Raw genomic sequence first — 19,979 nt, 5'->3', positions numbered from 1 at the left:
CCCAATCCAACCTCTCAAATTAGTGGATGAGTTCGGTGGATTGTTGGATTTTAGGTATAATTGACAGCTCTACTGGTAATGCTGGGTAGTTCTGTTTTCTCTAGGGTAATTCTATTTGAGCATTTGGGGCCCAAAAAAAAATGGTGCTGTTTCAGAACTACCGCCCCTCTGCTTTAGCAAGTTACGAAGGTTACCACGTCGTTCATGACACAGTTGATGTTCAGGCTTAATGTAGATGTCAAGGTCTATTCCACTTTTTATATACTCACTTTGCAGTTTAGGCTTGTTTTAATTGCTAATCTTCCACTATACATGAGAAATTAAAATGTAAACCATGTTTTTGGGATGTCAGTACGTGCATATCATAACACACAAGCTAAATCAACAGTCAGTCGTGTGTGTCTACATACATACATACATACATACATACATATATACACACACACACACACACACACACAGATACTACATGTTTTAATTACCTAAGTTCATCCCTCAGGAGGAAGATAACAGAAATATATTCCTTAGTGTTACCACATACAAATGTACTACAAATGTACAACGTCCAACTTCTAGACACTTCACACCACAATAGACACCAGCAATTTGACACAAACAAGCGATTTACTGCAATTGGCAATCCAGAGTCTGAGCAAGTTATAGAGGGTCACTTTACTTGCCTGCACTCACAAGTCACAACCAAAGGTTTTCTCACTGCTGTAGCACATATAAACAAATCCATCTTCATCCTTGTACGATTCATAAACAAACTGCATCAAACTTGCTGCAGATGACAGCCGATTACGGCAGCACCTCATTAGGAACGCAAACAAAACTTAAACAAGCAAGAAAGGAGCAAAAAAGATGTAACCAGGTCCTTACATGTTTGAGGCAAGGTGTTCTCGACAAATACAAAGAGAGCTTTCCCGGGAGCCAAATGGAGCCTCCCGCTAAGGACGTGAATGAACTGTCCCACAGACATGTCTCTAGGCACTAGGAATCTGTTGATGAAGGGAAAAGAGATCAAAGCTCAGTTGTCCAACAAACATGTTTCATAGTCTCTAGGAAATAGGAATGTGTTGGTGACTTGATGGAGGGGAAAAACGAACGAACATTCAAGAGGAAGCGAAAGAAGTGTTAAGCAACAAGTGAAACAACTTACTTCTTCTTCTCCATGTCGGGAAGATCAGTTTTGAGATACTTTTCCACGACCACCTTGATAACGATAAAATCAAAATGTAAAAGATGTTAGAACAGGAAAAGTGATGCTAGACACAGTTAAAATGCAGCATTGAATCAATTGAGCAGGAACAGGAAGGGAACTACAGAGGGGAGGGTTCAACAAAGGAAGAAATTGACATAAAGCTTGCGCGAAAATACAATTGTAACTTAGATAGCACTTGTTACTGTCATATTTGAGGATTAAAAGCATTTCCAGGTTAGGAATGTCAAAAAGGCCCAAGGCTTCACTGGTTTGCATCACAAGCATTGACAGGACGCAAAAGGCAGCATGTGGTACGCATATACAGCATAAATAAATAAATAGAAAGATCATCAGATTAAGAGCATTAAAAGGAAAGAAATGAATGACAAGAACATCAAAAAAAAAAAATTTTTTTTTTTTTTTTTGGGGGGGAGGTGAAAGGAGAGGTGTTGAGGTAAAAGTATTGATTAACCTAAATAAAACACAACAGAAAGAGTAATACTACTACTACTACAACACAAGCAGGGCATCATGGGCACAACGACGATTGCATACAGGTAGTCGGTCGGGATACTTAGCGATCATCTCTTGCGATTCTGCGCACCTTTCCTCTGTCAAATTAGCACCAATCAAGCAAATAAACAATCAACATCAAAACCACCAAAAAAAATTTTGAAAAAAATTATTATTTTTTTTTGGAAAAGGGCAGGTACTAGGTATCGGACCAAAAGTGAATTGGTCTTTGAAGGAGATACTCGTGCCGCCTTTCCCCATCTGGATGATGATGATGATGATGGTCTCCCACACAAACACAATTCCCTTGACCTCTCTACCTGCAAAGTGCAAACTCGCAAACCCTTCCCAGAGCAGGCAAGCCCGAGCAACCTTAGGATGCCTTCGGAAGCAACCACCGCCAATCCCTATTAATTGCTCGCATGTGCTGTGGATTTTGTAATGCGGTCTTTTGTAATGTATAATATTTGAACGTTTCTATCAACACAGCGGGGATAGCTCAGTTGGGAGAGCGTCAGACTGAAGATCTGAAGGTCGCGTGTTCGATCCACGCTCACCGCATTGTACCATTTTGTACACATTTTTCCTTAATAATAAATATATAATCGCCGCATTTGTTTTTTTTTTTTTTTTTTTGGTTATTTCCTGAACACATTTTTTCAGCGCATGTTTATCTAACATGTAAAAAAGTGCTACAACATTACATTATAAAAAATTTTCAATCAAGTTGGATAGTCCATTTGTCATAGGATTATTGTCATAACCCATGTAATCTTTTTCCCATCCTATGCCTATGAGGGTATCTTTATTCATTGGGTTCAACTTTTTTATATTGCTCTCCTTCCATCTCCATCTCTAGATTCTACAAGCGCAAAGTAAAATTTATGGCTCCATTTGGATTAGTTGCTTTTGGGGTGTTTTTAAAAAAATTTGCTGTAGCAGAGTTTTTAGATTATATTTTGAGATATTTTCAGAAAATATTTTGAAATATTTAAGAGTAAAAAAGTTTCTAGAATATATTTTGAGATATTTTTTAAAATTTTAAACTAATTTTTAGATTACCTTTTAGAATACTTTTTAAAAATTTTTATTGTATTTAAAAAACACTCCCATCCTATGTTTTTGTTAATTAGAATTTACATTTTCTTAAGCTCTTCAAATATTTTTTTTATTTGAAATTTGAAGCTGTTTGAGTTTCATTTCAATGAGGTACATTAAGTGCTAATTTCTGTCACACTCTTATCCTTGCATCATTTCTAGGATTTCTTTTTTCTAGAGCCATTTTTTTCCCTTTAACCACCTTTGAGAGAATTTTTGCAAAAAAAAAAAAAATGTGTTGCCAATTTTTTTTAGGGATAATTTCAGAAACCTCCCCTGAGGTTTCTGACAGTTTCACTCCCCTCCCTTGTGGTTTCTGAAATTCCACAAACCTTCCCTGTCAGATGGTGAGGTCCCATTTCTTACATCATTGGTGCCAAAATGACTTAAATACCCTTACCATTTTGCTAATATTTCATGATTATCTAAAAACTATTAGTTAAGCTAGTTATAAACACAATTAATGTAATTAACCATAATTGGGAGTCCTAACAACCAATATAGAAAACGGTCTGTAGTGAAATGGCGCCAAACTTAGGCGCCATGATCTTGCTACTGTCAATCGTGTCGTGGCCAAATTGTTGGACGTTAAAGAGAGGGGTGTGGAGAAGATGGGTCCGGTTTCGGCCCTGAGAAAGCAAGTTCTCACCTTAACCGAAACCGCCGCTTCCAGAATACGGCAGCTGTTGGAACAACGGCAGCGCTCATTTCTCAAGCTTGGCGTCAAAGCTCGCGGTTGCAATGGCTTATCTTACACCCTTAATTACGCAGGCTCCATTTCTCAAAATCAATCCCCCTCTCCCCGCCCTCTTCAATTCTTTTTTAGATTGTACATTTTTTTCCCCAATTGCCGCATGTAATTTTTGCTTCAATTAAGATAAGTTTGTTAAATTTCCTCCCAAAATCTCTGGTAAAGTTATTTGTTCTGGCTTCATCTATCGTAGATTTAAAACAAAAACTTTTTTCCCTTTATGCCGAGTAGACTGGAATGGATAGGTTAAGGTCTCTTTTTTTATCAGTATTTCTTGTTTGAAGCTTACAACAAGAGGGATTTCTGCTAGTGGGCTCTACTTGGCCTGGTTCTATCCTTTGCCCTTTTAGTGAAAACGTTAACTGAAAGGTTCGAATATGAAGATTTTTATTGGTTAATTTATTTTACGGCGATTAAATCCAGAAGATGATTCTTTTGTTGACTCCTCAGGCTGGTGACATTTTCGAATTGCCTGTATCTTGAAAATTTTAATCCTAGTCAAACCTAGGTTATTTGGCTAGATATTATATTGTTCCGTGTATTTGATGAACTTAAGGTGAGTGCTTGGAATCACAATCTGAGTAGAAACTTGGATGGTTAAGGGTCTTTTGTCCTCATCATACAACAGTTCATTTCTCACGCTTTCCAATTTCCCACCACTTTCACTATTTTTCTTTACCGCCATTCCCCTGTCCAAAATTTGGAAATAAAAAGAAAATGAACAGGAAAGGATTGTTCAACGACATTGCTGGACTTTTGTTTATCCATGTACTTTGTGTTCTTTCATTGATTTGCCTGTGTTGCAGGAATCCCACCTGATGAGAGTTGGTGCACTGCAATAACTGTTGGAGATAATAAATGATGTTGTAGGATTCAATGTAACCAGAAGACAATGGGCATTCCCTTTGTTTTGTTTCCATAATTTGGTTGATAGTTATTTGCCTGATGCGCAAATTTCTTAAATGTATAGATGAAAAAGAGAAGTTTGATGAGTTGGTTGAGGACAAGGGTGTTAAGATATTGGTTGATTCGAAGGCTCTCATGCATGTCATAGGAACCAATATGGACTTTGTCGATGACAAACTGAGGTATGAAATTCTTTTCTATTAATGCTTAACTCAATTTCAGAAGCATCTTTGCAGTTATAACACAATTTTTGCTCTATACTTTTCATTGTAGCATTGTTTCTTGAAATGTGATGTTATCTTCCTTTGAACTACTCCAACTTCAGATAATGACTATGATTTAGAGGTTAGCCTCGAAGTTAACTTTGTTCCATGGCGGGGTGATGTTATTTCTCATTTCCTCATGTATAGTGGAACAGTTAACCTTTTTGTGTTGCCTGCTAAAATCTCAAACATCTTTGTTTGGTATGATCAGGTCAGAGTTCATATTTATCAATCCAAATTCTAAAGGGTAGTGTAGCTGTGGAAAATCGTTCATGACCATGAGCAGGGAAGAAGCCACCAAAAGAGGTGTTAGTTCAGGGACGTAAAAATCAAAATGGATTCCCTGAATGCATGTATGCAAAAATCCATTAGGCATTGCAAAATTATTGGCAGCAATACATGAAGAGGAAACTATGCCTATAAAGAAACAGAGCACTGACTTGAATAACTGTTCGTCAAAATTCTGGAATTCACCTCTGCTGCTTGAACTGGCCATTTGTGCGTGTGTTTGTTGCTGCTGCAATTCACCTAACACCAAGCACTTCAGTTGCATCTCACAAATTAACACTTGTTGCACTTCAGTTGCATCTCTTGCTGCTGCATTTTACTCTGATAAATAGCCTTCTGAATTGGCCGTTGCATATAGACGTTAGAACTAGCTGCAGAAAGAGCCGTTGCCTTCCATTTTGTTCACTGCTGACGTTATGTGCTTGTTTGTTGATTGGTCTCACTTACACCCCCTTAAGTTTCATTCTTCTTAAATTCCCTCCTTTTTCTTCACAATTGATTAGCTCTCTAACCCAAGATAATGAGAGCATTTGTGGTATACACTTGTTTCTCTCTCCAGCTACTAATTTTTTATTGTTTGTATTTTTAAATTGGGTCTATTTTGGCCTTGCCTATTTAGTTTTAGGGGAGGTTTGTGGAATTTCAGAAACCACAGGGGAGGGGAGTGAAACTGTCAGAAACCTCAGGGGAGGTTTCGGAAATTATCCCTTTTTTTAAGGCAGAACTTAAGGCTTTGTTTGGATTGCCGGTTTCCGTCGAAAAATTACGTCGTTTTCCGTGATTACATTTTCCTATTACCTTTTTTCCTCACATACATCAAATCGCTACAGTAATTTTTTCATAAAAAATCACGGAAAATGCAATCCAAACACGATTTTCGTATGGATTGCATTTTTTTTATACAAAAAATGTTAATGCAACATATATTATGACGTGATGTATGTCCTATATAACAGGTAGTAGCAAAATATGTTTAACAAAGTTTATGAAAATTTTTTCCATACAGTGTTAAATAATTCCTGAGCATACTTTTATTTTTCATTTTTTTATTTTTGATTCAAGAAAAATGCTAAAACTTAGAATGAGAGGTTTTTCTTTTGTGGTGGGGGCCGGGGGAGAGACGACGGGTTGAGAGCGACAAAGGTTCTGAATTTTGCAGTTAAATGGACGTGTGCAAATGGAGTGTGAGAAAATATGAGTGAAATAAAATAAATTAGAGGTCTAAAATTGAGAAGATTAGTGGTGAAATAGCGATACTTTCATTTCATAGTAATGGGCTGGTAAAGTACAGGCGGCCCGAGGGTTGGGTATCAAATGAGGATTCTTGTGGGTTTTTTTGGGGTAGGGGCAAAGATGGGCCGAGTGTTTAGAAGAGAAGTGAGGACTATTGCACCTGGGCCGCCATTGACGGGCCATACAGAGGTGTTGCACCCAGAAAAGAAGGTTTGAGTTTGAAGGGAGCTGTCTAGTTTGAGCCATAGCGGCGGCCGTCGTGGTGGCGGTGGTGCCTTTTTGATAGTTGTATGTAGGAGGACTCTAATGGAGACTGTCTAGACGTATTACATACTACGCTACCTTGAGTGATTCGCCTAAGGACTAAAAGGAAGGAAGTTGACAGCCGGCAAAGTTTAATGCTCCACTTAGAATGGATGAAACAATCATGGAAGTGGAGGTTGCGGAGAAGCGGCAATGTACAAGTACTAGCAGTAGTTGGCAGCTCAAAAGGGGTCCCTATTTGGGAGAAGTCTCGGCCCTCTGTTTTCTCCACCTTCCCTCCACCAACGCCGCCCACCTTTCTCCTCCTCTTCCTTTACTTTTAGCTGGTAACCGCTCTTCTCTTTTCTTTCTTTTTTGTTTTTTTCATCTGTTACTCGTACCTAAATCTGTTTTGTCCGCCAATCCCTCCCCCCGCCCCAAAAAAAAACACAGGTACTGGTTCCGAAATCCTTGTTTATGACTTGTCCTCTGCACACATCCTTGCATCTTTCCAAGTCTTCGACGGCACTCGCGTCCACGGTATAACTTTGGACCCCCACCACAACCCCAATCACTCCCATGATGCTTTCTTCAACCTTGCTGTCTATGGGGAGAGAAGAGTCAAATTCTACAGCTTGCAAATCACCAATGCCCGACTTCCTCAACTACATAAACAACCTCCTCCTCGTCCTGCTGCTGCTGCTTCTTCTTGTCATCTGCAACCAACTCTCCTTCATTCCCTCTCTAAATTCGCCCACTGGGTTCTCGATGTTTGCTTCTTGAACAAGGTCTCTCTCTCTCTCTCTCTCTCTCTCTCTCTCTCTAATATCCTAACTCCCTTTTACTACCCTTCATATTTGTTTTCCACGTTTTTTTTTTTCATATCGGGAAAAGACTGATCAACTCTCTTTCCTTCTCTTTTATTATTCTCTTCCTCCCTCAATAGAATGCTGCTACTTCCTCAAATCAAGGGGGCTATTGGCTTGCCATTGGTTGCACTGACAACTCTGTATGGTTTTGGGACATTTTCGCCTACACTCTTGTTTCCCAAGTTACGTGCCCAGGTTGGTTCCTTCTCCCCCCCCCCCCCCACACACACACACACAAAGAACCCACCCACAAACAACAACCAAAAAAAAAAACCGTTTCTAGTAAAAGAGTTACAACTGCCAAAATTCTTCTGCAGCTCAACAATTGCTTCAGCTTTCTAAAAGCATTTTATGTGTTACAAAGATTTAGAATCCACTGAGAAAATTACCCTGTTCTTTCTTTTCTTTTCTTTTTTTTTAAAAAAAAACTCTATATGACCCTTCACACTGTATACTGTCTAAATAAAATGTCATTCTTTTTGCTTTTAGATAGATGTTTGTTGTACTCAATGCGGATGTGGGGCAGTGATGTTGAATCTTTGCGTGTTGCTTCTGGTACCATTTATAACGAGGTAGATGAATTTTCCTATATATCGTGCCTCTTGCTTAACATGAGAGTGCATTTCGCCATTGAATAAATAATTGTATCTTTTGTGAATGTTTACATTTGGGTACATGAGGAAGTAACTATCCATGTTGCAGTGCAAAATTTAAATAAATTGACATGATGGTAATGAGGAAGTAATTATGCGGGTTGCAATGTGGTAATCCAATTATTCCACAACCTTTTTCAGAAACTTACTAGTTCTCAATTTCACTTTTTTCAAGAATTTTCCTGTGACAGGAACGTGAACCTACTAAACAAACAAGAGCTGCTGGTATATATGTCCAATGTGGTTGTGGGAACACACCCAGTTAATTGCATTTTGATGTTTTGTAGGCAGTTTAGGTAATCATGAATCTCATTAAGCGTTTTAATGTCAAAATATGGAGTGTTTAATAATGGAGACTAGGTTCATTTGGTCAAATTTGTCTTGGAATCATACATTCCTCTGTTAGCATGATTCTGACAAAATATGTGCTTTGGCAATCAGGGAATGCTATTAATGGTTTTGCTGTCTTTGCTCCTATGCTTCTCTACGATGTTGCTACTGTGTAACTGATTTCATTTCATAGTGTCTTTCATCCTTTCCTTGTTTATGGACTTGTATGAGTTGAGTATGCACTTCTACCTTGTTATCTGTGCTTGGTTTTCATCCGTTTTTCCCTTGTCCATCTCCATCTTTTTCCTTACCGCAATGGAAATGGAATTAAATATTGAATCACCAGTTCTGGAGGACTCTCGGGCCTCTTGGTTGCTAATTTTATGGGGTATAAAGAAGCATTACGTGGTCAATCATAGATACCATATGGGACTGATGACTATTGTTGACGAATTTGAAACTAGACTTCTTCCATTCATAGCACATTAAGTAGATTGATATGTGTGAGCACTAGTCAACTATTAATGCTGTTTTGCTGTATATAGTTTTATTTTCACCCTTTTGAAGAATAGAACAACCTATTGAATTATTTTTTTCCTTGAGGATGACCTTATGTTGTTCACTGCGTTAAACAGTTTGTGATTTCTTATTGAAGCATTCTCTTACTATTGTACAACTGTAACTATGGTTCTTCTACTTGTGTTAGCATCAATCTTCAACAACACTTGCAGCATTGCCTCATTTTTAAGTCTTAATTCCTCTGTTCTTGAATGTTCAGTTTCATGAATCTGAGAATTGTTGGGTTCTGGCAGATTATTGTGTGGAAGTTGGACTTTCAGAATCATTCTCCAGTTGTAAGTAGTCCTGCAGAAGACCAGACACATTCTGTGATGGACAAGGGTGTCCAGATTTGTGGTCAGCTATATCAAGCTGTTAATATATGCAGACTGACTGGGCATGAAGGTTCAATTTTTCGCATTGCTTGGCTGCCTGGTGGATCAAAATTGTTGTCTGTCTCAGATGATCGTAGGTAAAAAGTCTTCTTGAAGTTCATCTTATTTAATGGAACAAATTTCAATTGAGTCAAAATTCAAAGTTTTTATCTGTTGCAGTGCTCGTGTTTGGTTAGTTAATGACAGAGGAGATGGTTTCTGTGGTGCTCAGGAAGTTGCAGATGATTTTGTTGGTCTTGTCTTATTTGGTCACAGTGCTCGAGTGTGGGACTGCTGTATATTCGACAATGTAAGGAAGAAAGATGGGAATGTTCCCTCTAGGACTTTTGCTCTGATGTTTATTTTATGTAAAGGTTTGCATCAGATTAGCTTGAGTTAGCACATCTTTTTTTTGTACTGTCATGCTTATACTGTTTCCCGTGATGCAATATATATTGAGCATGTTGTCAGAATTATGATTTAGTGACCTAAAAAGAAAAACATTTTTTATTGAACACAAGCTTATTGGAGAACCAATTTTAGCATGTTAAACTGAAAGAGAATGACAGAGATGCTGTATTTTTTTCCCTTTTTCTCTGTAGTTAGACTTCATCTGCTACCTTTATCTAGAATAATATAATATGGATTTTTCTTGTTCATGTATAATTGAAGTACGGTTCAATACCTTCAATTTGTAGAAGATGACTGAGCTTATTGGAAGCACCTCTATCGAGATGCATTTCTTATCATCATTGGGTTATCTGGTGCCATGTGATGCTTAACATGCATTTTGCATATCCTTCTATTTTCTACTGTATGCTATTGCACCAACCTACTTTTGTTGCTTCTCCTTTTATGAAGGATGCTGATGCATTGCTTTCTATCTCGAATACGTTCATAAATATCCTAGTACATTCATTTGAAGTGAGGATTTTGCAGGTTTCAGCTCTGATATCCTTTCCTTTTGGTTAAATTTCATTCAGTTGATTGTCACTGCTGGTGAGGATTGTACATGTCGTGTTTGGGGACCGGATGGTATACAACTTAAAGTAATCAAGGAACACATGTAAGTTGCTATACTATTTTCTAGATCCATATGTTATTAGTTCGACATTTGATCATCCCTTTTCCGTGTATTAAGGACAGACTCTGGTATTAGGAATTGGACTAGGTACAGCTCAACCTTACTGCTTCTTGCAGTTCTAGAAGCAGCATGTATAAGTTTTTCTTTTTGCCTACGCTGTTTGGAAATCAGCAATCTTGATTCTGATTGCTTTGGTTTTCCAGCCCAATCTCAAAAAATAATAATAAAAAAAAAGGATGAAAAGGAAAATAAAAGTCGAGGTATTCTTGAATTTGTTCTACTGTAGCTGTTAAGGTCACATTTATATGAAATATGAAGAGTTTTGTTTGTTATTGTGTTTGATTTGGTGAATATAGAATTTCAAATAACTATATAACTGAATTTTGTTGCTATAATCTTTACTTTTTAGTGGAAGAGGAGTGTGGCGATGCTTGTATGATCCAATCTCTTCACTTATTATTACTGCCGGATTTGATTCTTCATTAAAGGTTTATCAGATGCATGCATCTTCTTCTGAGAGTCCAAAGGGACGCACCTGTTGCCGAGAAGATTTCATTGACAGAAAGGAGCTCTTTTCTTTTCTTGTTCCCAACTCTTCAGGACATATTGGTCTTATGGACAGGTATGTTTAATATTTCAGTATCATTGCGCAGCTGGAGAACTAAAGCCATGGTGCAAGAAAAACTATGAAAATCTTACTCATTAAGGATGTAGCACATTGGACGAGATTTTGCACACACTATGATAAATAATTGTCCTAATGGACGGGTTTATATGGAATTAATTGACTTCTGATGATCCTGTTGGCACTATATTGGGGACAAAGCAGTTTACTTGTTTGTGTACCTTTTTTTTTTTATTCAGAGAACTGTAATTATTTTTTATTGCTGGTAGTAGGTAAATTAAAAAATATTCTCATCTTTCAGAAAGGAGGACCAAAGATTGAAGTCAGAAAAATGTTTTTCTTCTAAGTTTCTAACATATAAATTGAGATGTTGATTTCCTAGAGATGTGGGGTGAGAGCTTCATTCAGAGAAATTGAAAACTAGTCTGCTCATGGGTTGTTCTGTCTTTTGCATTTAGTTTTGGGGATTAGTGAGCAGTTCAGATATTTCTACTTAGTCTTGGTATGCTTGCTAAACTTGGATCCCCTAATTTCCAAGCATGTAGAGTATATAGAATTTGTGTTTGTTCTACGAACAGGCACATGTTTGTCCATTCTGCTGCTGGAATATCATTGAGCTTACCTGATTCTTAATTTCCGTCTTTTGTAAGCATGTTATAACCTAATGTATCATTTATACTCTAATTTTTTTTTCTTTGTGCAGCAAAAGTGAATATGTGCGTTGTTTGCATTTCTCTCGTGAAGACTCCCTTTATGTTGCCACTAACAATGGTTATTTGCACCATATGCTATTTAATACTGGGGAGGTAAAATGGACTGAACTTGTCAGTGGCGATGAGGGGGCACCAATAATATGTATGGACTTGTTATCCAATAGGTCCAGCCTTCATGGTGGTGTTGAAGATTGGGTTGCTGTAGGAAATGGTAAAGGAAGCATGAGGATTGTTCATGTTGTTGGTGATATCAGGAGTCCCAAAGTTGAGCATACTCTTGTTTGGTCTGCCGAGATAGAGAGACAACTCTTGGGAACTTATTGGTGCAAATCATTAGGCTTCAGGTAGTGTCCTATTATAGAATTTGTGGTACTTTGAATTGGTATTTTGTTGGCCATTGTAAGCTTTAGAAACTTTTGCAAGCCTCCAATGCAATTTTTTTATTTTTTTTATTTTCATAGAGATTGATCTATTTGAACCCGTTGATCCAAGCATTAACTTGGGTTCAATTATTTTCACTTTTCGCTCCCTCCCTCCCCTATTCTTGGTTGGATTCGATTATTGTCTCGTCAGTTTATATCTTGTACATCTTTTGAAACATTCAAAAGAAACATGAATTACCTTGCAAATAAATGTGAATATCTTATAGTTATCTTGTTTATCTTGCTTATCCTGATAGATTGGCATAGCTGATAGGTGTTTCTGTATCTCTAAAACATTGGCATGAGTGATATGTGCTTCTCTTTATTTGTTTGTCTAGGTTCATCTTCACTGCTGATCCCAGTGGAACATTAAAGCTATGGAGGCTCTGTGATAGCTTCTCCTCAATCTCTCACAGCATTAAAAGAACTGAGAATGCGTGCTTAATAGCAACATACATTTCATGCTTTTGTTCACGGATAATGTGTCTGGATGCCTCTTCTGAGGATGAGGTTAGTAGATTATTTCCTCTCACTGATTGCTGGTATTGATGTTGTTTCTAGATGTGAAAACATGGACTTTGCACTTGATCATAGTTTGTTGACGCCTTCTAAAACACCAGAATGATGTATTCACGCCATGTTTGTCAATTCTTGGGCCATTTTTTAACGAAATTTCCTTGGCGTTCTTGTGATTTTTACAGGTGCTAGTTTGTGGGGACATCCGTGGTAATATCTTATTATATCCTTTATCGAAGAGCACATTATTTGGCCCATCTGTTTCTTCAGAAGCAAAAAAATCGCCCATGAGTTACTTCAAAGGAGCTCATGGAATATCAACTGTGTGCAGCATCTCAATTACTACTAATTCTGGCCAAGTTGATATTTGTACGGTATGATTTAAATCTGATGGTGATGGATCTATCTAGTCTAACTGTTACAGGACTTTGACTTAATCTTGATCATATATGTTCCTACAGTTACTATAATTAGATGGATGTAACTGGAATTCCTTATGAAACTTAAGCAAAGGCCTTCTAACGAATAATATAAAGGAGCAATGACAAATTCATTTTCTATTTCATTTTTTTTAGACTGGACAAGATGGGTGCATATGCTACTTGGAATACGACAAAACTTTCCTTGGTTTGGAATTTATAGGGATGAAATCACTGAAAGAATTAAGTGCAGTCCGATCTGTCTCCAAGAGTGGTAATTCTAATCATCATCTGGAGGGGGAGGACTATGCAATAGGTTTTGCATCATCAGATTTTATTATATGGAACTTAACAGCTCAGACAAAGGTGCTCTTTTTTTTGCAGCCTTTCCAAGTTCATTTGCTTTTTCTCTTTCCGCATCCCCCTTCTCTATCTTGCTCTCTGTTTGCTCAATTCCTGTTTGCAGGTTGTAAAAGTTGCATGTGGGGGATGGCGCCGTCCTCATTCATATTATATTGGTGACATTCCCGAGACAAACAATTGCTTTGCATTTGTAAAGGTATGCTTGTACATTGGATTGCCATTTTCTTTCTTTTTTTTTTTTTTTTTTACTTTGTCAACAATTTATTCTAGTTTGCTACAGATTATTTAAAATATCTTTTTCGAGAGATACCCTCTCTTAGTTTCCGTCCAAGTGCCAGGCACCAATACTGAAATTTACCAATCAATCATCACCCACTTAAATTGGTTGGACCTTTTCTAACTGTCATCACTCATTTAAATGCATTTAGCAATTTGATGTCTATAGTGTGAAATCCTGAGAGTTCTTCCAGCTTTTTGAAAGTTAGGATTGGACTTGTGAGGAATTTAAATATGTTTGACAGAGTAAATTACTGTTGTGAAGCTGGAGGGGCTTCCCTTAGAGGAACAAAAACCTGTTGATTTTTTAAGGAGTCTGTGTTTAAGCACCGAAGGTTCTCTGAATAACTAATAGTGCTCAAGTCAATAAAGAATGCTATGGAAACTCTATGTTGCGATTTTGTTTGTAGTGCTTGTTATCTTGTCAAATACTTTTGTTGTTTATGCTATCATGTTGGGACCTCATATTCTTCACAAATCCTTTGCCTGTATGTTTGTGTGTCACATAAATGCTTGTCTGTCTGTATTGTTCAAGTCACGGAAACCCCATGTCTCACCTTCTGTGTTGCAGAATGATATGATCTGTATACATAGACACTGGGTGCCTCAGAATGAGAGTGAATTGTATCCTCGAAATCTGCATTTACAGTTTCATGGGAGGGAAATACATTCTGTGTGCTTTATTGGAGAGTCAGATTATGGGTCAGATAAAAGGAGCGGAATGTTATCCACAACTGATTGGATTGCTACCGGTTGCGAAGATGGAACTGTGCGATTGACTAGGTAAATTTTTAGTGCTATGCGTTTTAGACCTGTGTTTTATGTGGGTTTTATAATTGAAGAACTTGAACATGAGGGAAAAAAAATTGAACAGGTTCATTGGTAAAAGGATGGGATATATGCTTTGTATCTTAGTATATGTTAATACACATGCATATATGTCCCAGGTATGAGCCAGGTTTCAAGAATTGGTCAACTTCAAAACTGCTCGGTGAACATGTTGGTGGATCAGCTGTGAGGTCACTATGTTGCGTCTCAAGGACGCATAAAATTTTGCTTGATTTGACTAACATGCCTATTAAGGAACTTAGGCTAGATGAGGCAGTAGAAGATCCAGAAGATCCATGTTTATTAATTTCAGTTGGTGCAAAAAGAGTTCTAACAGTTTGGAAACGAAAATCTAGGACAAGAAACAAGAGAGAAGCCTTGTGTGGCGAGCCAGAAAATAGAGATGAGAATGGATTGCATGGTTCATCACCATCTGCAATATCATCTCTTTCATTTCATTGGCTTTCCACTGATATGCCAACAAAAGATAGAAATCATGAAAGAAAGCAAAACATAGAAAATGTTAAAGAATCTACTCGAAATGCTTGTATTACAAGCAAAATTGCAACATCTGGTGCATTGAACTTTTATAATCATGGGAAGAGGGCTTCAGTAGGTGGCATTGGAGATAAATCTGAGGATGATTGGAGGTACCTTGCAGTTACAGCATTTCTTGTTAAAGTTGCTGACTCCAGGTTAGTTGGCTCAGAAGTTGTATCTTAACTAGAACTTTCATTTCTTATTGAGGAGTATGGTTGTATTTCTCTTTTTTGTAATGTTTCAGGATTTCTGTCTGTTTCGTCGTGGTGGCTTCTTCAGATGCCACAGTTACGTTACGAGCTCTATTATTACCTTGTCGAATTTGGTATGGTCTGTTGTTCAACTATTAACGCACAATGCACTAGTTTTGGCAGTTAGTTATTGCTCTGGGGAAAATGTAACAGTGCTCATGACCTGGCAGTTCTTTCTTGCGAATGGTCATTGCAGGTTCGACGTTGTTATACTAAGTACCTTGTCACCAGTTTTAGCTTTGCAGCACATCATAGTCTCTAAAAATCTGCCATTTGATGGTTAGTCAACCACTTGGACTTGTCATGCTGTTCTGAACTGCTTTTAAGAAATTTGAATGTGGATTTTTGAGTTTTATGCAAAGGATTTCAACTTGCAATTTTGTATAAGAGGAGTTGTAGATTTGGGTAGAAGTATTATGGCAAGGAAGATTTCCTTTCTTTTCAACATACATTATGTTAGCGATAAAAGAGATTTGAGGTTCAGCATATGTAATCTACTATTTCTTTCATTGTTGTTGTTGGCATGTTTCTAGATTTGATCGATGTCCTGAAACATGTGCTACTAGATCTGCTAATGATTTTTCTGTATAATTTCTTTGTGCTTCTTCTGCTGGTGTTACTAATCAGCTTTAATCACTTTTATCCTCAAGAAATTCAGTGAAATGTTATCTCAAAGTCTTTGTTTTACTTATTGGAAATAGTTAATAGTTTTTAAGTTATTTTAAACGGAAACTTCATTTTATGTGTTTCAAGTCCTCCTGAATTTCTAGTGGCTAACGATATTTTAGGTGATTTTGTCATGTTCGAAATTTTTCTTATTTTAGAATTTTCACTGCTTAGTCGATGAATCTTATCACAAGAAAGAGATAAATCCTAGTCAAGGTTGGAAAATTTTTGAGTGTATGAATAATGTACTTCTGTTCAAAAGGAGAGCATATATCAGTTTAATGACATTTGCAGCAGACTTTTAGAGTGGTCTTGAGATTTATGGTGATGCAATGTTCTCCTGGCTGTGATGCCTAAAGGTTTTCAAAATGATTAATGAATTCCTTATTCGTTCTTATTATTTCTCTCAAGCTGAGCGTAGTTTCATGATTTGTCGGCCTTTGATTACCTTATAGTTGCAATTATCTGCCTGTTGTTATCATGCTTAACAGTCCATTCTCCTTGTCTCTTTGCTTACCATCTTCTTTTTGTTGTGTCAGAGTGCTCCTTGTTAGTTAACAATGTTGTGATGGATCTAGGTCTGCAAATGTCATAATAAAGTTTTCCCCCTTAGTCTAGTCATACGAATTACAGATTTGTTATATTTATTAATGAATGCTAATTTTTTGAAGGAATTGACTGACGATTCTACTGTCCTTCATAAAATCTAATGCTACCAACTGCTGAATCTACTTCCTCAGGATCATATGCTGTCAGAACTATTGCACTGTCACATAGTGAACTATGAACTAATTTTGGCCCATCTTAGTTGGAGAAAACGATTATTACATCTTATACTCTGCTTCTGTTAACACCTCCTTGTAGTCTCTTTTGGCTGACATCATCTTATCCCAGAATGCCTTGTTTCTTATTTTTATTGTTGGTTGTACTTGAAGTATAGCATGGTTCAGATGGCTTCTGTTAACAACATTAAGTGCTCTTTTACGGAATGCAATTGAGAAGATGAACTCGTGATGCTTTTTGTTCAATTTTACTATAAATTGTTCTTGCATGAACAGAAGCCATTACATTATCTTTGTAATAATAAATGTTGTATGTTGTCATATTCAAATTTTTTTTGGCTATGCTATCATACTAGAAAATGCTATCAAGCTCTGAGTCATGCTATTATACAACTTGAGGTACTTGTGGCTAGAACTTGATATGTGAGTTCAAAAGTTATCATCATACCTTTATTATGTCATGTTTTTCTGACTTTTCCTTCTTCTTTGTCCTATATGTGAGTATGTGTGTTTGTTTGTTTCTTTTCTTTTCTTTTTTTCATTTTCCTTACAATGCCTACAGTGGACTGTTGTTTCTTGTGTGGCTTTGACTGTTTCAATGATTTGTTCTTGCACTTTTTCTTCTGCAGACAACAGTTTCATTGGAAGTCTGTATATGGTAATAAGTGGATCTACTGATGGAAGTATCGCCTTCTGGGATTTGACTAAAGATGTTGAAGATTTTATGCACCAGGTATCATCCCTTCAAATAAAAGACTACATTGATTGCCAGAGAAGGCCACGCACTGGTAGAGGAAGCCAAGGTGGACGATGGTGGCGGGGCTTAGGCAGTCATGTTTTGAAGAAGAAACCTGGTGATGAGCACATTTTGGGAAGTCGGATTCAAAAGGGGAAGAATGACAATGGTTCTCTCTCTGTTAGAACTACAGAAAAGTCCGAGGAAAACATGGGAAATGATGCTGTATATGGAACATCTGAAATGCCCTATTCCGAACAACATACACGTGCTTGGATTCAAAAGGGGAAGAATGACAATGGTTCTCTCTCTGTTAGAACTACAGAAAAGTCCGAGGAAAACATGGAAAATGATGCTGTATATGGAACATCTGAAATGCCCTATTCCAAACAACATACACGTGCTCGCTTTCAAGTTAGGGATTGTGCTTTTGTTTCAGAAGAAAAAATTTTTGACTCACCGAGAGGAATACGTAAAGTATCGCCACTACATGTTTTGTATAATGCTCATCAATCTGGGGTCAATTGTCTCTATGTTTCAAATAAAAAAAGTATGGGAATTTCTGGAAATAGATATACGTACTATGTTTTGAGTGGGGGTGATGACCAAGCACTTAATTGTGTTGTATTTGATTTGACATTAAAAACCAAGTCCGAGACTTGTCAGGATTCGTATGAGACACAGAGCAGCACTCTGCCAGAGATTGTCGAATACTGCAACACGTGTCAAATTCAGAACTCTTTGATCAGATTTCTTTCAGTTGAAAAAATTGAGTCTGCTCACTGCTCTGCTGTGAAAGGTATGTGCACATTATTCTTGTTTGCTTTCTGACTGAAGAGGAGACAACAGTATTCTTTGTGGCAGAACTTTATTTCATGCTGCAGTAGAGCATCCATTTGTGCAGATTGGCAGAATGTTGGTGGGCACAAAAAAAAAAAAGTGCTGCATAACATTCTTTACTAGTGTATAATAAGTCTGCTTGGAAGTTGTTCAATAAGCAATTTTGTGCAGGTGTTTGGACAGATGGAATTTGGGTGTTTTCCACTGGTCTTGATCAGCGCGTCAGGTGTTGGATTCTTGACCAGCATTTTAAATTAGTTGAACATGGTCATATAATTGTAAGTGTGCCAGAGCCTGAGGCTATTGATGCCCAAGCCTGTGGCAGGTGAATGAAATATCTCTGGCGATTTCTTTGGCAATCTTGATTTTTTGAACCATGGTGCTGCTATCTGTCATTTGGTGCTTATCATGTTCTATTTATCAGGAACTACTATCAAATTACAGTAGCTGGGAGAGGGATGCAAATGGTTGAGTTCTTTGCCTCTTCTTGACACAGATGGTGTGTTTCACATGTAATGAACTACATGACTGCCATCTTTGAACCACAAGTTGCGGGGATAATTGGAGGCAATACTTGTAAGTAACAGATTAGCTCGTCAAACATATTGCCATTTCTGGATGAAACTTTTCTGATCTTATAAATGTAGAGTGCAAGGCAAAATAAGATTCAAGATAGAAACTTTTGCTTATTGTCATAACCATGAAGAACTCACTAAGACATTGAGGGAATAACAGTTTTTTATTGGTGTTTCTTCTTATTTGAGCTGTGTATATAATATGCATATCGACCGGTGCCCCAGCAATTCCTAATTTAATCAACTAATAATGCTACCAGGTGCAACAGAGTCCACAATCACAGGAAAAGGAAAACTCAGCAGCAATGCTGTTATTCTGCTAGAGCAACTTCCAAGAGTAGATTGAGTTGAGTGTCGGTTTGCTTTCAAATAACATTTTGTTTCTGACAATGCAGCAGACCACCTCGAAAAGTTACGCAGAAGAGCACGAAATAATAGTCTGCAGTTGGATAGACGCATTGGTGATCGTATGTATTGATGTTTCTAGGAGTTGACAGATGATGCTAGTCAAGGTTTTACGAATCGAAATTCAAGATTGAGGAGGTCCTCGAGAAGATGACGAGATCTGTTTGTTTGTTTGTTTGTTTTTCCCCCTAAACCCTAAAAAAAATTGAGTAGGAGAGAATATTACAACAGTATGTTCTCTGCTTTTGTATTTATCATAACATCATAGTATATGATGTTGATGTATTGGCCCGCACATCTACTATCAAAGGGGGAGTTACTCGGATGAACAGAAGTCGTCGTGTGGCACAAGGATTGCCTATTGTGTGTGGTATGTGGAAACTGTCATCGACTACGGCTGGTTATGTGAAGACAGGATTGAATCCTCGTTTCATTCACTGCGTAACTTATAATGCTAGCCACTGATTTAATGAATTGAATTCTACGCTCAAAACGCCCCATTTGCAGAAATTTTTTAGAATTCATCATCATTTTGGAAATTTCTCGGTTTTATATTCACATTTGTGCAGCAGTGAGACTGTCCATTTTGAGCATCAGTATGAAATCGGTCGGTTTCTTAACGTGACCTGAAACTTTAAGTAGCTGAAGCCTGAAT

General features: G+C 37.5%; 2 protein-coding genes and 1 non-coding gene across 8 annotated transcripts; 2 read left to right on the top strand and 1 right to left on the bottom strand.

Annotated features, from left to right (window-relative positions):
- Nucleotides 1-470: 470 nt before the first annotated feature.
- On the bottom strand, nucleotides 471-2,117 carry LOC113719160 (autophagy-related protein 8i-like). Its single transcript, XM_027244261.2, has 5 exons — nucleotides 1,930-2,117; nucleotides 1,760-1,815; nucleotides 1,163-1,215; nucleotides 883-1,001; nucleotides 471-784 (listed from the first exon to the last, which is right to left on the bottom strand). Exons 1-5 carry the CDS (start codon nucleotides 1,976-1,978, stop codon nucleotides 687-689), a joined length of 375 nt encoding a protein of 124 aa, XP_027100062.1. The 5' UTR covers nucleotides 1,979-2,117; the 3' UTR covers nucleotides 471-686.
- Nucleotides 2,118-2,205: 88 nt separating this feature from the next.
- On the top strand, nucleotides 2,206-2,278 carry TRNAF-GAA (transfer RNA phenylalanine (anticodon GAA)). The gene has a single exon. It is a non-coding gene; the product is annotated as a tRNA-Phe (tRNA).
- Nucleotides 2,279-3,317: 1,039 nt separating this feature from the next.
- Nucleotides 3,318-19,863, top strand: LOC113719126 (uncharacterized). 6 transcript variants are annotated; one of them, XM_072066146.1, is made up of 22 exons: nucleotides 3,318-4,444; nucleotides 4,537-6,846; nucleotides 6,953-7,287; nucleotides 7,446-7,563; nucleotides 7,858-7,940; nucleotides 9,164-9,381; nucleotides 9,464-9,593; nucleotides 10,267-10,349; nucleotides 10,777-10,989; nucleotides 11,696-12,049; nucleotides 12,466-12,637; nucleotides 12,829-13,017; nucleotides 13,219-13,428; nucleotides 13,529-13,621; nucleotides 14,273-14,484; nucleotides 14,649-15,224; nucleotides 15,314-15,394; nucleotides 15,517-15,599; nucleotides 17,398-18,303; nucleotides 18,516-18,669; nucleotides 18,769-18,920; nucleotides 19,180-19,863. In XM_072066146.1, exons 2-21 carry the CDS (start codon nucleotides 6,669-6,671, stop codon nucleotides 18,833-18,835), a joined length of 4,455 nt encoding a protein of 1,484 aa, XP_071922247.1. In that variant the 5' UTR covers nucleotides 3,318-4,444; nucleotides 4,537-6,668; the 3' UTR covers nucleotides 18,836-18,920; nucleotides 19,180-19,863. The 6 variants fall into 6 exon arrangements, with proteins under 6 accessions (XP_071922247.1, XP_071922250.1, XP_071922255.1 ...); XM_072066149.1 differs by having other exon boundaries at nucleotides 3,318-4,654; nucleotides 4,947-6,846; XM_072066154.1 differs by having other exon boundaries at nucleotides 3,318-6,846; nucleotides 14,351-14,484.
- Nucleotides 19,864-19,979: the final 116 nt, after the last annotated feature.

The sequence above is a fragment of the Coffea arabica genome, chromosome 1e (assembly GCF_036785885.1).
Source record: "Coffea arabica cultivar ET-39 chromosome 1e, Coffea Arabica ET-39 HiFi, whole genome shotgun sequence".
In the NCBI taxonomy this organism is placed as follows: Eukaryota; Viridiplantae; Streptophyta; class Magnoliopsida; order Gentianales; family Rubiaceae; genus Coffea; species Coffea arabica.
The sequence above is the reverse complement of the archived record's forward strand: the minus strand, read 5'-3'. Positions and strand labels throughout refer to the sequence as shown.